The sequence below is a fragment of the Podarcis muralis genome, chromosome 4 (genome assembly GCF_964188315.1).
Source record: "Podarcis muralis chromosome 4, rPodMur119.hap1.1, whole genome shotgun sequence".
Taxonomy (NCBI): Eukaryota; Metazoa; Chordata; class Lepidosauria; order Squamata; family Lacertidae; genus Podarcis; species Podarcis muralis.
Genome location: NC_135658.1, coordinates 71,547,821 through 71,565,101, shown reverse-complemented (window position 1 = coordinate 71,565,101; position 17,281 = coordinate 71,547,821). Strand labels below are relative to the sequence as shown.

The 17,281-nt window shown below is 42.9% G+C and overlaps 1 protein-coding gene across 4 annotated transcripts in view; it reads right to left on the bottom strand.

The window, feature by feature from the left end:
• The window catches only part of LOC114596318 (arylsulfatase D-like), a 20,894-nt gene extending 3,613 nt beyond the window's left edge, over nucleotides 1–17,281 (bottom strand). Inside the window, exons 1-9 of one of the 4 annotated variants that reach the window (XM_077927541.1) lie at nucleotides 16,943–17,281; nucleotides 11,890–12,030; nucleotides 11,238–11,470; nucleotides 10,666–10,788; nucleotides 9,229–9,652; nucleotides 7,771–7,907; nucleotides 6,980–7,114; nucleotides 6,156–6,318; nucleotides 3,812–3,933 (exon numbers count right to left, since the gene is read on the bottom strand). In XM_077927541.1, the coding sequence (XP_077783667.1) occupies nucleotides 3,812–3,933; nucleotides 6,156–6,318; nucleotides 6,980–7,114; nucleotides 7,771–7,907; nucleotides 9,229–9,652; nucleotides 10,666–10,788; nucleotides 11,238–11,470; nucleotides 11,890–12,030; nucleotides 16,943–16,974 (1,510 nt within the window). In that variant the 5' untranslated portion in view covers nucleotides 16,975–17,281. The remainder of the gene's footprint in view (nucleotides 1–3,811; nucleotides 3,934–6,155; nucleotides 6,319–6,979; nucleotides 7,115–7,770; nucleotides 7,908–9,228; nucleotides 9,653–10,665; nucleotides 10,789–11,237; nucleotides 11,471–11,889; nucleotides 12,031–16,942) is intronic. The other 3 variants (XM_028727754.2, XM_077927542.1, XM_077927543.1) reach the window with 3 other exon arrangements.

Genomic DNA, 17,281 nt, shown 5'->3' with positions numbered 1-17,281 from the left:
TGAGTTCATAGTTAGGCGCACTGAAGTCCCATTCCAATGGGGTTTAAGTATGATTATATTATGAACATGATTTAAAAATGTGACCATTTCTTTCTGGATTGAGAGCAACATGCAGAATTCATGGCCATGGGCAGAATTATTTCCACTACAAATGTAAGATTCTGCCTTATACCAAATCAGATAATGGTCCATCTGGTTCAGTTTTTGTCTGATAAGCCATGGTTTTCATAGAATCATAGAATCATAGAGTTGGAATAGACCACAAGGGCCATCGAGTCCAACCCCCTGCCAAGCAGGAAACACCATCAGAGCACTCCTGACATATGGTTGTCAAGCCTCTGCTTAAAGACCTCCAAAGAAGGAGACTCCACCACACTCCTTGGCAGCAAATTCCACTGTCGAACAGCTCTTACTGTCAGGAAGACTGTCAGCTCTTACTGTCAGCTCTTACTGTTTGGTCTGATCATCCTCAAGACAACTCATGGTTCTTTAAGCAAACCATTACTTAGCATTACACATGAACTAGGCCAGTAAGAAGGAAGTTCTATAAAAGTCATCCGAGTGTTTATTGCCAAAGAAGATCTCTTGTCTACAATTTATTTGTTTAAATAAGTGCATCTTCATTATCACTTCATTATTATTTTTTTGAGATCTATTAGGATCACACGATTGACAAGGATTGACCAGGAACACCTGCGATCGACTGGTAGGTCACGATCAACCGTTTGGACATCACTGTTCTAGTGTGTTGAAAAGTGGCTCAGAATTTGGTGAAAAAGGACTGGTTTCCGAAGGAGGTCAAAAAGCAAGGGAGGATTGTGGTGAATTACTGGCTCTCCAGAACATGGACACAGTCTTCTTCCATAACAAGCACCCCCCCCCCCCTCTGGGTGAAATTTTGGAGTCACATAATAGGCCTTCCAGAAAGACCACCTTAGAGAAAAGAAACTAAAGATATTCAGTTTCTAGTTGATGGAATATGTGGTCCTCCAAACACTTTTTGGAATTCTCGCTGGAATAGATGTCAAATTAGTTCACGATAGTTAAACCACTTGGTTCTTCCAACCGAAGATTTTCCAGGACAAGGTATTTGGAGATGCTTCAGAAGCCTTTGCCCTCATACAGCTCTGTCAAAAATGATGAATTGCTAGTTGCCATGGAAGAACGCTTCTCCACAGGATAGATATGGAATTCTGTTCTTCCGCTCCACAAAACTGTTAGCTCTAAAAATAGCCCTGGTGAGCAGCTATCAGGAAGAGGGAGCCATTGTTGTTTGGGAGGTGTTCAACTGTAGCATCGGGATACCTTATAAGGGGCTGAGCCTACCTCATAGAAAAATCTCACCTCCAATATTAAAGATAGATATTTAAAAACAATGTGTTTATACTGTTTAATTGTATCGAGTTTAAGAATGGAAGATAAGAAAGCCCACTGATTCCAGGAGAGGGTCTTTAAAACAGTGGCCTGCAAGCTTCTCTCAGGTGGTCTGTAGTGTGTCTGTGGATGTATGGTTGCATTAAGGACTCAAACTGATTTTTAACTGTTGCTTTCCTTTCTATTTCTTATCTTGTATGCATTTTATTGTATTACAATTTGATTTCTGTGGCATTCAAACTACAATGCAATAAATTACAATATTTAAGAAATACAAATATAATTTTAAAAAATCACACAGCACCTGGCACTGTGCATCACAGTTGCTACAACAGACAGAAAAATGATTAAGCGGTCCATAAACACCAATTTTCAAGTGGTCTGTGGTAGAAAAGGTTTGGGAACCACTGTGCTAGGGTCACTTCAGCCCATGTATGAATACAAGGAAGACTGCAAGCATGTGGTCACTTAAAAAAAAATCAAGAAGGATCTTTTGAACATTTTTACCTAGCCTTACTTAACCAGTGTGTCCCAAGTTTATGATATGAAAAGACAGAAATGATTCACAGCCTCAAGGAGCAGCAGAAATACACAAGAGACTGTGTATATATATGAATATATTTTCTAATGGTCTGATTAGATTTTTTTTTTAAAAAAAAAATTAGTGACTTGAAAAAAGAAGAGTAAAGATTAAGGGTGGTATTCAACTAAGCATTCAACTACACTTTTGCACTTGTGTAAAAGCATTTCCACCCTTTTTTCTCTTCTCTCACCCTGCACTCCTCATCATTCTTAAATCCTTTTGAGCACTGGGGGAACAAATGACTAATTTGCACAGCTTCACTCTATGCAAGTAAAACAATGTTATATACTTTTGATTAAGCAAGGATTTTGCAAAAACAGGTGGACATTAGGATCAGATCTGTCAACTGCTAGATCTGTATGTACAACATCTAGGAGCTGCAAAATGGCCTGATCTTGCAATGTTTCCCAGGCTATCTGCTTATGTCTCAAAGCACAGTTGTAACTTCTGTTTAACATTTTGATATATTAAAGCCTTTCTGGAAACACTGTGTTGAAAACACTGCAGCTGAATCACTTTCAAAATCTGGCATCAAAAGCACTTGGCAATTCTGTTGCTGTGAAGATAGCTACTTTTCAGAAAAATAAGTATTGGAAAAGGAAATAATAAAATGCAAGTTTGTACAAAGAAAGCTTGGATATCTTTGCCCTCTAGTGGAATATCTTATAATACACATATTCAGCCTCTAGTTACTGTATATTCCAACAAACTGGTGAACAGAAGGACGCTGAATGATGCACACTTCCAGATTAATGCAAAAAGAAGAAGAAGAAGAAGAAGAAGAAGAAGAAGAAGAAGAAGAAGAAGAAGAAGAAGAAGAAGAAGAAGAAGCAGCAGCAGCAGCAGCAGCCTATTTCTTTATTTGTTTGGTAAAAAGTTTGGTAAAAAGATTAAGCTTGGTACTATTGATTTCTTCATTTTGTTGAATCCCAGACCTGTACTGCTGAAAGAAACCCATCAAAGTTATCAGACCCAGCTCCTTCAAAACAGACGTGATCCATCAGGCATAAAATTATTGTATTCATGTCATCAGTACTCAACCCTTACTGCAAGCAAGAGCAATGCTGTGCATGTTTAATTATATGAAAATCCCACCCTGTTCAATGGAGCTTTCTTCAGAAAAGTATGCCTGCAGGCGAATAATATCTGCAAGTAATGTGTTGGTACCCCATGTCCCCTGACTCAACTTTTGAGAAAGACTTCAGGAGAGAGACATTGTTTTGCCCCCTTTGTGACCCCCCAGACAGTCAGTTCACAGAGAATGGATATACACAGATATATAATGTCTCGCACATTATTTTGTGTACATTGTGGTTAGTGCGTGAAAATACTCAATGCAGGTTACACACAGGCATACACACAGGTTAGCGAGTGTGTAAGCTTGCTATTGCCAATTCACAGGTAGAATCCATTCCAGCTTTTGAGATTTCACCAACCATTTCCAAAAAAAATTTCAATCTCAACCTAGCAGTCATAATAGACAGAAATGGATACTTGATCCAGAAATGGATAATAGGCTACCCAGTACCAAATCCTCATGTTTCTAATAGTGAAATCCATACAGCACAACCTATAGCTTTGAGTGCGGTTGTGTGGACACACCATACATTTAGAGCACATTTAAACTGCATGGCTTGCCCCCAAAGGATCTTGGGAACTATAGTTTACCCTCCACAGAGCAAAAATCTCCAGCAGCTTAATAAACTACAGTTCCCAGGATGCACTTTAAATGTATGGTGTGCACACAGTCTGTGAAGCAAGCAAGTTAGTGTCAAGATGCCACACTGAATCGTTTGGACTGAGCTACGCATTTTATTTCAGTGACCTGATATACAGAGAATATTTTCTACTCACTCTCTTTCTGGTACCAGCGCACCGCATGCAAGTACGACCCACAGTAGTGAAACATGAATTCATGCTCTGAGTGCTGCACCGCTCCCTGTAGCAAAGCTATCTGGTTCCTTCCATCAATCACCCTAAGAAAAGTAATAATACATTTAGTAAAGTAATACTGTACAGCATAGGCCGATGACTGATTCTTTACCTCATACCTAACGGTATGACCCATGGAGGACCTTAAGGTTCATAAATAACAACACTTTGGAGGTCCTGAGCCTCAAGGAGGTTAGATTGGTCTCAACTAGAGCCAGGGCCTTTTCAGCACTGGCCCTGACTTGGTGGAACGCTCTGTCACAAGAGACCAGGGCCCTGCGGGATTTGACATCTTTCCACAGGGCCTGCAAGATGGAGCTGTTCCGCCTGGCCTTTGGCTTGGACTCAGTCTGACCCTTTGTATGGGATTTGGTATATAAATTTTCCCTTGGCTTTTTTGCTGGCCCATGTAGGACCATGTAGGCTCAGGTGAATATCTGATCTTTCCTCCCTTTATGGTCTTGATTTATGGGCTACTATTAGAACGAGACTGTATTTTAAGCCGTATTTTAATTAACTGTTTTTTCTTTTTTTTCCTGTTATGTTTTATTGTAATTTATATTTGGTGTTAGCGGCCCTGAGCCTGGCCAGGGAGGGTGGGGTATATATAGGTTTTATTATTATTATTATTATTATTATTATTATTATTATTATTATTATTATTTACAGTTCAGGACTAAAATGTGCCAGGATAGAAGGAAGGGGGGAAAGAAAGAGGATACAGGATTTACAGGATCTTCTCTGTGCCGCCATATTTCCTGTAAGAGTCCTTATTCTGCCTTAGGAGTTGCGCTAGTCTTGGCACTATCAGTTTTTCCATTTAATTGAATGAACAGTTTTCAGTCAGGCAAATGCATAAGGTAATACTCATCACCAGATGAGCCAACTTCCACTCACATAAGACGCCTTCCCCTTGTATTGCCCCCTTCTCCTACCAACTGCACATTCTATCCATCCTCCAGAATCCAATCTGGATGGTTGGTGGACCCACTGGAGTAGAGGTGGTGAGCTTCTGAGGTAGTCAGGCAAGCAGAAGTCCCTTGTGCAATTGATCAGGCACAACGATGTCAACCATATGTCCCAAATTTCTACCTATTGGGCAGCTTCCAACAAATTTAAACACAATACCACAATACGACATCAAACATTAAAAACATCCCTGAACAGGGCTGTCTTCAGATGTCTTCTAAAAGACAGTTGTTTATTTCCTTGATGGGAGGGAGTTCCACAGGGTGGGCGCCACTACCGAGAAAGCCCCCTGCCTTCTATTTAAATACGTGGTCTTGTAATAAAAAGAAAGATCAATTTACATTTGATTTTATATTTTACAAAGTCTGGGATAGCTCAGTTGGTAGAGCATAAGATTCTTAATCTCAAGGTCATGGGTTTGAGCCCATTTGAAATGGAGAAAAGGGGAGGGGAATCCTAAAATATTAAACGCTGTTGGGAAAATAAAAAAAAAGCACATTGACGTGGAGATGTGGAATAATATTCCAGCATTGCAGAGGGTTGGATTAGATGATCCTTTCAACTCTACAATTCTATGATTTGACAAGCTTTGCCCTTATATGGAGAAAACCATTTGAATTTAACAGGCCAGCATATTTTTTAAATGCAATCTTTACAGAATACCTGTAGATGAAATCACTTAAGATGTTTCCACATTAAAACATGTCAGAAAGCCAAGCAAATGGATGATGCTATGGATTACATCACCTTGCCAACAAAGGTCCGTATGGTTAAAGCCATGGTTTTCCCAGTAGTGATGTATGGAAGTGAGAGCTGGACCATCAAGAAGGCTGATCGCCGAAGAATTGATGCTTTTGAATTATGGTGCTGGAGGAGACTCTTGAGAGTCCCATGGACTGCAAGAAGAACAAACCTATCCATTCTTAAGGAAATCAGCCCTGAGTGCTCACTGGAAGGACAGATTGTGAAGCTGAGGCTCCAATACTTTGGCCACCTCATGAGAAGAGAAGACTCCCTGGAAAAGACCCTGATGTTGGGAAAGATGGAAGGCACAAGGAGAAGGGGACGACAGAGGACAAGATGGTTGGACAGTGTTCTCGAAGCTACCAGCATGAGTTTGACCAAACTGCGGGGGCAGTGGAAGACAGGAGTGCCTGGCGTGCTCTGGTCCATGGGGTCACGAAGAGTCGGACACGACTAAACGACTAAACAACAACAACAACATGGATTATATACACATTTTTGCAAATTTTAATGGCTAAAATCCAAATCGCCTTGATCTACTTTCAGACTGTACCTGTCTTGTGGGATGGATGCCCCAGCCAAGTGAGCCACTGTGGGGAAAATATCCATAAGACTTATTGGTTCATCAATAACACTGCCAGCGGGGACTATCCCTGGCCACCGAACTATTCCAGGCACACGGATTCCTCCTTCCCAGCCTCCCATACCTTTTCCACCTGCCAAAGAAGAAGTAATAGAAGAGAAAGATAATTACAATTCATCAGCTAAATGTCATAGTTCAGTGTGGAGATCGTCAGAGTGGAGATCAGCTGTTAAATGCATTTTAAAAAACCTAGAGGCCATGAATAATGAAAGAACACACATATTGATAAAGAGGATGCACAGGCTCTTGACATAAATAAGTTCGTATATATAACTGCCCAAGCTTTAAGACTGATATCCAAGGCCCTGTTTTGTGATCCACCCATGAAAGCAGTAAGCTTGATGAATATCAGGAATCTCCCATATCTGTGATGGTCAAGATGAATTCATAAGTCCCCCACTCTTTGGCCATTTAAGAAATCTTAAAGACTTGGGGGATCCAGGTGGTTTTATGGATGTTCTATTTAAGAACAGTTTTAAGCCACTGATGCTATTATTTTTTAACCACTATTTTAAATTTTGCAATGCTAATGTTATGTCTGAATGATTTGTTGCAACCCACTTTGGGAGCCAGTGAATGTGCCTTTGTAGTAGCATTATATGTTTGTAATTCAGAAGCCCAGTTTGCCCTCTCAAAGCTTTGTTCTGTACGCATGGAAATTTCCAGACACACAGGCACATTGCAGTACAGTAATCCATACAAGGGCATGGAGAATTGAAGCAAAGCTGCCTTACCTTTGTATATACCGTTCCAGCCACCTAGCTGGGTAATACCCTCTCTAGCCTCCAAAAAGCCGCCGTGGTCAGAAGTAAAGTAAGTAAAAGTGTTGTTCCTCAAGCCCTCTTTGTCAACAGCAGCAAGAATTTTCCCTGCAGAGTTAGATGAACCACAAGAGTTAATTTTAAGCCAAATACTTGGGTCCAGGATACCTCAAGGATTGCAGAATCCTTTATATCCCTGCCCGATCACAGATGTCTTTTGGGATTCAAGGCTCATATCCCTCAGAAGACATGCACTTAATATTGTGGGCCCAGTTTTATGGCGCCCTCTTCCATCTGAGGTCAGGCAGGCCTCTTCCCTGTTGCACTTCCGGCATCTAATGAAGATTTTAAAAAATAATAATCCAGATGGTATTTTAATTTTCATAGTTTTAACTGGTTTTTATTTTTTGCATTGTATCTTTGTAAACTGCTTTTAGATACTATTGCAGTTAAGCAGCATATAAGTTGTTTCAATAAAATATAAATAAACAAGCTTGTGAAATCAATATAGAGAGGATTATCTGTCATTTCCAGATGTTGAAATGACATTGCCACAGTTTCAGGAAGTGTTTCAAGGAACTGATGACAGGGAAAGAGCCTTACCAGATTTATGAATCTCTGTTCTCCAGTGCTAAGCTGAACATTGCAGTCAGTTGAAAGACAATGAGGAAGTTACAAATTCAGGAAGAGGAAGGAGGAAAGGTCCAAGGAAGGCTACTACTTTGGTCCTTAGACAAATATCAATAATCACAAGTGCTACTCACCCACCATCCAGTCCATTTCCTCTACATTGTCTCCATATAAACCATGCCTGCTTTTTCCATCAAACATCTTTGTGGTGAAACAGGGTGTGTGGACGTGTAACAAAGAAACAAAGAGGAGAAACGGTCCTTGTTTGTTTCTGGGGGGAAAATGTTTTAAAATGTTGTTTTAAAACAACAACAAAAGCATCCATTAGCTATGTGGAATTCATAGCTGAGCAAAGATCTGAACAGATACAGACACTGTTCTGAGTTCTCCAGACTCCTGAACCAATTTTGGGGGACATCTAAGAGAAGGGAATCCTGTTGTACCAGCAGAGAGAAATCCTTGCAGAGGATTTCGGTTGATGAAGTTTCTTAGGGGAATCCAACCCAGCATGTTTACAAGTTGCACACTTCTCTCTTATACACTTAATTTAATGAATGTCTGAGCCCAATCAAAGCGCAAAGGAAAATTCACATTTCACACACACAGTTTCCTTTACCACATGCACACAGTTGAACACGTGGACACCTTGGCTGAGATGTACCAATACTTCAGCAAGGTACCCAGATCCTAAATCAGAACTTTGCAAACTGTGTGTCAAGAAATGTTAGTACAGGGGTCAGCAAACTTTTTCAGCAGGGGTCCGGTCCACTGTCCCTCAGACCTTGTGTGGGGCTGGACTACATTTTGAAGGGGGGGAAATGAACGAATTCCTATGTCCCACAAATAACCCAGAGATGCATTATAAATAAAAGCACACATTCTACTCATGTAAAAACACGCTCATCCCTGACCATCCATGGGCAGGATTTAGAAGGTGATTGGGTTGGATCCGCCCCCTGGGCCTTAGTTTGCCTACCCATGTGTTAGTTTGTAGGCTGCAGTGTGCAGGTGTGTTGTGCAAACACTCCCCATGCTCCTCCCGGGGCTGGAAAGGGGTTAGTTTAACCTCCCATTTGCTAGTAAAACTAAATTAAAGGAAAAGGTACCCCTGCCCGTACGGGCCAGTCTTGACAGACTCTGGGGTTGTGCACCCATCTCACTCTATAGGCCGGGGGCCAGCGCTGTCTGGAGACACTTCCGGGTCACGTGGCCAGCGTGACATCGCTGCATCTGGCGAGCCAGCGCAGCACACGGAACACCGTTTACCTTCCCGCTAGTAAGCGGTCCCTATTTATCTACTTGCACCCGGGGGTGCTTTCGAACTGCTAGGTTGGCTAAATTACTGTGTCGCAAAATGATGCAAAACTGAATTACTGTGTCGCAAAATGAAGCATAAAAAGTTTGGAAAGCTCTGACCTAAAAGTTTGTATCAATGCAACATCATCTGAAAAACATGCCACTGAGCAATGCAGTGATTTGACACACTAGTAAAGCTAGTCTTAGCTCCAGCCTAAGCACGGATGAAAAAGGTTTCAAAATCAGTCCACTCCTCTCAAAATCTGAAAAGCAGTTAAATAATTTTAATGGGATACCGTTTAATAAATGAGGTTGACTCTTTCAATATCCTGGAGGCTGCATTTTCCAGCTTTATTGGCTGCTGAGTAATGATGTGATCTCTCAACATGATGCAGTTCCAGTATCTTACAAATCCATAATTGGCAAACCAGGAGATGAAAAATAGGATACCACATGAAGCACTGAAGGCAATTATTTTCCATTTCACATGGAACAAACCAGTAGTTCTTCCCAGCACAAGAGTGAACACCAAAAGAGCTGCCATCTGGGTGTAAAACCAATACGTAGCTTGCAGCTGGACGTTCATCTCAGGATCCTTATTAGCCTGGCATTCATTCACAAGTGTAAAAGGAGTGCCGTAGAAGTAATCAAAGCCATGGTTTAAAGGGTGGTGGCAGTGGTCATTGTGGGACTCACAGTTCATGCCTTGGTGCCATTTTCCTGAAAAGATAAACAATTATAGCTAAAGAAACCATGAATCCTGTAAATTACCAATAAGCAACTTAATACACATAATATTTATATTGGAAAAATATAGGCAAACCCTGTCCTCCGTTCAAAATAGCTTGCCCCCTTGATTCTGCCGGCTCACCCTCTAATTTATTTTATTAATTTTTAAAAAAGTTTTTATTTATACTTTTCAAGTCTATACATTTCATTAATTTTACAATCAATTTGACATTTCAAAATTTAACTTCCTTCCCCCTCTTTCTGCGGTTCCTTAAATTTATTTTTCAATATCTTCTGCATATCCAAATTCATTTAACTTCCCCATTTAATTATCTACTGTAAATATATACTCTTATAAAACTTCAGGTTATTACAACAATCCTGCTAATGTTTTTATCTGTTTACAATTTATCTTTAATATTCAATATTTCCATTCTTTTATAAAGAGTTTGTTATCTTGATTTCTTATTCTTCCGGTAAGTTTCGCCATTGCTGCATATTCCGTAAGTTTTTGTATCCATTCTTCCTTTACTGGGATTTCTGCTTCTTTCCACTTTTGGGCATTGTTGCTGCTGTAGTAGCATACAGTGGTACCTCAGGTTACATACGCTTCAGGTTACATACGCTTCAGGTTACAGACTCCAATAACCCAGAGATAGTACCTCAGGTTAAGAACTTTGCTTCAGGATGAGAACAGAAATCGTGCGGCGGCAACAGCGGGAGGCCCCATTAGCTAAAGTGGTGCTTCAGGTTAAGAACAGTTTCAGGTTAAGAACGGACCTCCGGAACGAATTAAGTACGTAACCAGAGGTACCACTGTACATAAATAAATTTCTATACGATTTAGGTAGTTCTGTCCCAATAATTTCTTTTGGTTGCCTTCTAATTTAACTTCGTCAGCTGGAGACCCCAAGAAGGCAGTGACAACCATGAAATTTTTGATCAAACTGAAGCTCAGATGTGTCAGTGAAAAATGGAAGGAATATGTCAATGTGATACTGTACCTATAAGGCCTGTGGTGTAGCCCTGTTGCTGTAATAACTTAGCAAATGTTGTTTCATTCGCGGGGAGTCCTCCAGAAGCACCAGTACGCGCGAAGACACGGGGATCATGTCTGGCCACCATACCTAACATGTAAAAGGAATTGGGGGCGAGAGCCTTAGTATGAGTGGCAGCTGCTATCACATTGACTTGGCTGGGCTGCAGTTAATAAACCCTTCAGGTCAGGCAGGGTTCCCTCCCAGCCCAACCAGGAGATGATGGGGGGTTGAACCTGGAAACTTCTGCATGCAACACAGTTGTGCTACCACTGGGTACAGACGTGTGCCTGTGTGAAAAGACTCCTGGAGTCCCGTACTGCATGACAGCTGGCCAGGAGGTGTGACTGACAGGATCTTGTCATGCTAGGTTCAGCTATGCAAAAAATGCATGCACAACTGCAGAGCCCTGAAAGAGGTCTGTGTATGTGTGTGCATATGCTCCCCACTCCCCCCGATCTGCATCCGGGCTGGTTATCGCTTAGGGTAATCCTCTGTGCACCCAAACACCAACCAACCATTTAAAGAGAGCGCCAAACCTGATCTGATGGGGTATCTCCCAGTCAGAAAAGCTGCTCTGCTTGGGGTACAAAGCGAAGCTGCAGCAATCTGCTGAGTAAGCTTCACTCCTTCCCTTGCTAGCTGGTCAATATTAGGAGTCCTAATATGTAGAACAAAGAGATACTTTAGTTTGGGAATACTGTATGGTCCCCTGTCATTTGCAGAAACCTTTTCGTGAAGCCTTTCTTTGGTTGCAGCTCCATCTTGAGGGCTGCAGAGGCAACAAAGGGTTTATTTAGAAATTGTATCAAACACTTACTAAAAAAATTCTCTAAGCTGTAGAGATGAAACCATAGAAGCAATATGGCTAAATTGCATGACCCAAATCATCAGGCTCTAGTAATGCAGTGACACTGTACAAAACTGTGATTTACACTGTGGTGGTTAATTGAACAAGGAGCCATTGGGGTGAATAATAATAATAATAATAATAATAAATTTTATTTATATCCCGCCCTCCCCAGCCGAAGCCAGGCTCAGGGCGGCTAACAACACCAAAATAGTGCGACATTAAAAACAATAGAAGCTGACCCCAAAAGCAAAAGGTGAGCCTGGGGAGGAACTGGATGAGTGGTGCAACTTTGTGGGTGGGGCTGAGTGCATGATCTCAAGTCACAAAATGACACTTACTTGAGTGTGTCGTTCCCAAAGCATCCCAAATCACCATAGCCAAGGTCATCCGCCATTATCAACAAAACGTTGGGTCTTGACACGGCTGCATCCCACATTTGGGGAAATAGGGAGGAAACTAGCAAAATAGCTAGACTGCATCTACATAAACAACCACCAAAACATCAGGATCAGAATTTTCTAAGGTTGGATTATCTGCGATTGTGGTGGGGAAGAGAGATAATTTTTAGTGGAAGGGTTGTAGCAGCTCAATAACAGAGCAAATGGTTTCTGTGCTAATGGTTCCAGGTTCGGGTCAGATCCACATCATACATGCAAAGTACATGGCTTCTCCCAAAGAATTCTGGGAAGGCAGTTCCTGGCATCTCCAGCTGGTGCTAAGAAAGACTCCTGTCTGAAACCCTTAAGAACCGCTGACTGTAAAAGAAAACACACAAGAAGCGAAGAGTGCTTCACCACCTTTTCACTGAAAGTCCTGCCTTTCGATATGAATGGGTATAAACTTTATATTGCTTGATATGAGTTTGGATAGGAATGCTTATGCCCTTGCAAAGCAGAGAAAATAGATACTGTGGGACATGTCTTATTGCGTTGTTCCCTCTCCTGTGAAATCCCCCACCATTTTATTAATCCACTTTTACAAAGTATACCAGGAAGATCTGAAGTGTTTTATATCAATTATCTTTTGCCTGACCAGTTTCCCAAGATCACTGCCAAGGTAGCTGATTTTTGTGCAGCAGCAATAGCTTGTCGGCACAGGATCTTGTCTTAATTTTAGAATTATTAACACCTTACCCTGTTGTTGTTGTTTTAAAATTTTTTTAATATAATTATTTTATATTTCCCCTTGGTTTTTAATATCTTACATTGTTTTAAACTTCACATGTAATAGTATACGTAATTTATTTTATTGTGGTTTGCTGTCTTCTTATCTTCTGTACTGGTCACTGACTCAAATAAAAAAGTGTTGATATGAGAGAGGGGGGGGGGAGGGAGAGAGAGAGGGAGAGAGAGAGAGGGAGAGGGAGAGAGAGAATCTTGCTTTAGGGTTTCTTGAACGTGACCTGAATGTTCCTGACCTGAAGGAACATGTTTTGAGTTCTTCCAACTTATGGCATGATGGGGCGTGTGATGATGATGATGTAAAGTTTGTTTTAGAGTTAAAGTCATGCCGTTTACCCCTGATACTAAGGAATAGGTTTTTAGTCTTTATCATGAGGTAAGGCATCTGCAGGCCTTGTAGCAGGTGATCATATTTAAAATTCCCCCGTGTTTTTAGTTATAGCTACTAACTTTCCTTATAGTTATTTCCATACCCCTGCTCACTACCCAAACAGTAGGAATAAGGGATAGACATGACCCACCATATTCAGACCCCATTATGGTGCCGAGGGGTCCGTTTTGCTCAGGTATACAAGGCATATCATTCCCCACTTACCACCCCAATGTGATTGTTCCCCGACCTCAACCAATAAATAAATGCATTACAACTTCACTAAGAAACACACTTTATAGTACATTGTGTATGCACATGTTTGTCCCCATTTTAGCTACCCCCAATTTCTGTGATGTGTCAATTTCCCACCACCATAAATTTCTTCTACGAATCAAATGACAGACATCCATAGAATAAATCTGGCATGTACAGCACAATGAACTCTAACAAAAAAAAGTTACAACCACGAACTCCAAAACCACAATGAATTAAGCATACCAGTGCTCTGGGGAGTAACACTGACACATTTAAAAAGTACTCAACACAAGTAGCATTTTCGCTGTGTTATTTGCATGTTTAAAGAGAGGCATTTTTAGAGCCAGTTGCAGCGTTATTTATGTATTCAAGTGCATACAATCCCATCCCCCTCAGACGCAACAAAACCTACTTGAATAGGGTGTGGCGTTTGCCCTCCTAGGTGGATCATAAGGAAAGGGTTAAATGAGTGTGAAGTGATTGGCCAGTGGGAACCCCAGGGGAGGAGTTAGAGTTAGAGTTGGAGTTGTCTGGAAGTCAGTTGGGAGTTGGATAAGGAAGAGGGAGGATAAGTCTGTGGGTTGGTCAAGTTTTGATGTGAGAGAGTGAGAGAAACTGTTAGGAGGAGTCAGACAGACAGTTGGGATAATCAGTTAGCAGTTATTAGGAAGCTAGTATAGAAACTAAGGATAAGAAACTGACAAGAAAAATTATCTGAAACCATAAACTTGTTCTTGCTTATAAAATAAACTTGATTATTTGTTTTAATGTTAACAACTGTCTGGACTCAGTGTGTACCCGAGAGAAACGGGTTGGTGGCAGCGGGGAAGTGATCATAGTGGTGGCACAGGGATCAATAGTCTATCAAACGTCCGGGGACTCTGTGTGATTGCCACATAGGGCTTCAATGGGACACAGTACTGAAGAAATCTTAGAACAGTGTTTCCCAACCTTTTTTGGGCAAAGGCACACTTGTTTCATGAAAAAAATCTCGAGGCACACCACCATTACAGCCCCGTGACGTCAGCGCGCAGCGTCACGCCGGGAGGGACGCACGAAAGTGTAAGATTCAATTTTTTCCCCTCCCCCTTGCCTTCCTTCTGTGCCAACCACCAAAAAGCCAAGAATCGCGGGACCGCCGGCGGAGGGGGGGAGGGCGAGCGGAGGCAGCGGCGAGCCCCGTTCCTCCCCATCCGCCCCATTCCGTGCAAGGAGCACGAACAGGTGTGAGAAGGGGGTCAAACCTGCGGGTCGGCGCCGGGGAACCTCCAAGCTTTGGGGGTGGGGGGGAGGAGGCAGCAAAGCGAGGCAGGAAGGAGAGCGCGGCTTGGCGAAGTACTCGGCGGCGAAGGCCAGCAGGTCCGGCGGCCGGTGCCGCAGCACCTCCACCGTGTAGCCCTGCAGCAGCTCAGTCAGACCCAGCGGGATCTCGATGCTCATCTTGTAGCCGAGGCGCGCGGGAGACTCAACGGACGGGCCCGGGAGAGAGAGAGAGAGAGACACGACGGAGAGAGAGCGGGAGTCCCTGCTCGCCGTCGCCACCGCTACAACTACTGTGGCGGTTGGTCGTGGTCGCTGCTGCCGCCGCCGCCCACCTCTATCTATCTCTCCCCCTCAGCTTTCTACGCGGGCCTCGAGCCGGAGGTGGGGGGTGGCCGCCGCCGCTTTCTCCGCCTCCACGTCCTGCCTCCTCCTCCTCGAGCCCTCCGTCAGCCCTGAGGGAACCGCCGCGCTCGCGCCGCCGCTCTCTGACACGCGAGAAAGAGAAAGGAACGGAGCGGCGGGGTAGTCGGGGGAAGGAGGGGCCGGAATGGAAGCGCGAGGCGAGCTGCGCATGCCCAGCAGGAAGCGGCAGAGAACGCCACAGAGAGAGAGAGAGAAGCAAGGGAGGGCGGGGAGTGGGCAGGAACACGCTTCATGCGTCACAATAACGGACAAGAGGCGCTCGAGGGATAGATTAGGACCTAATTTGACTTTTACAAAAAAAAAAAATCTTTCGAATTTTCCCCACGGCACACCAGGCAACATCTCGCGGCACACTAGTGTGCCGCGGAACAGTGGTTGGGAAACACTGTCTTAGAAGTTAACTGTTAAGTTGTGGGTTGACATAGCAGACGACACAGCAACTTCTCCAAAGCAGCTCTTTATTTTGTAAGCTGGAACAGAACTAAGCTGAGGAGCTCAGTCAGCCTGCTTATATAGAGCTACAGAACAATTGTAACTGTTGCAACGTTCTAAAACTATCCAATCACTGAACGTCACTTTTCGATCCTTCATAGAATCATAGAGTTGGAAGAGACCACAAGGGTCATCGAGTCCAACCCCCTGCCAAGCAGGAAACACCATCAGAGCACTCCTGACATATGGTTGTCAAGCCTCTGCTTAAAGACCTCCAAAGACGGAGACTCCACCACACTCCTTGGCAGCAAATTCCACTGTCGAACAGCTCTTACTGTCAGGAAGTTCTTCCTAATGTTTAGGTGGAATCTTCTTTCTTGTAGTTTGGATCCATTGCTCCGTGTCCGCTTCTCTGGAGCAGCAGAAAACAGCCTTTCTCCCTCCTCTATGTGACATCCTTTTATATATTTGAACATGGCTATCATATCACCCCTTAACCTCCTCTTCTCCAGGCTAAACATGCCCAGCTCCCTTAGCCGTTCCTCATAAGGCATCGTTTCCAGGCCTTTGACCATTTTGGTTGCCCTCCTCTGGACACGTTCCAGTTTGTCAGTGTCCTTCTTGAACTGTGGTGACCCAGAACTGGACACAGTACTCCAGGTGAGGTCTGACCAGAGCAGAATACAGTGGCACTGTTACTTCCCTTGATCTAGATGCTATACTCCTATTGATGCAGCCCAGAATTGCATTGGCTTTTTTAGCTGCCGCATCACACTGTTGGCTCATGTCAAGTTTGTGGTCAACCAAGACTCCTAGATCCCTTTCACATGTACTGCTCTCAAGCCAGGTGTCCCCCATCTTGTATTTGTGCCTCTCATTTTTTTTGCCCAAGTGCAATACTTTACATTTCTCCCTGTTAAAGTTCATCTTGTTTGTTTTGGCCCAGTTCTCTAATCTGTCAAGGTCGTTTTGAAGTGTGATCCTGTCCTCTGGGGTGTTAGCCACCCCTCCCAGTTTGGTGTCATCTGCAAATTTGATCAGGATGCCCTTGAGTCCATCATCCAAGTCGTTTGCATACAAAACTATCCAATCACTGAATGTCACTTTTTGACCCTTCATTTGCATAACTATCTACAGTATCCCCCTGCTGGCCCAGTACATAACATCAACCACTTACTACATTCCCTTAGTGTTTCAAAAATATAGCTCAGTTTTGGTCAGAAAAATTCCCTGCATACTGTAGTTACTTCCACATTCACCACCAATCAACTGGACATCAGGGAACAGAGAGATTATTTTAATTCTGTCTGGGTTTGCCTGCACAGAGTGCAGGGTCACAATGGGAAATATGCTGTCTAGCCAGAAAGCACTGGAAAAACTAATTGGCAAGGATCAGCATTAGTTGCTATTTAAAATATATAAAGAGAATGATTCCTTTTCCAAAAAGGAATGCTTTCCACTTACCTGGAGAGCCTAATCTTCAATTTGTGATCCATCCCCAGTCCTATAGGAGTTTGGAGGTGATATAGCGAGAACGATTGTCAGGCTTTGTCTTCTTTTTTGACAGCTCACAAGGCTGTTTTCCCAACCATCTGCTTACTTAATAGCTTGCCAAGTAAATCGGTGGATTGTGAAACAAGATGGCTATTACAAATTGACACGAACCCTTGAGCAGCTACAGACAAAGTCCACTCTTGGAAAGCAATCGCTGTTATGCTTTTCAACTGCTCTAGTGGCCTTTATAGCAGCTTCTGTTGCACCCAATCACTCAGAGAAAAACCTTCACCGTGCCAACAGGAAGTT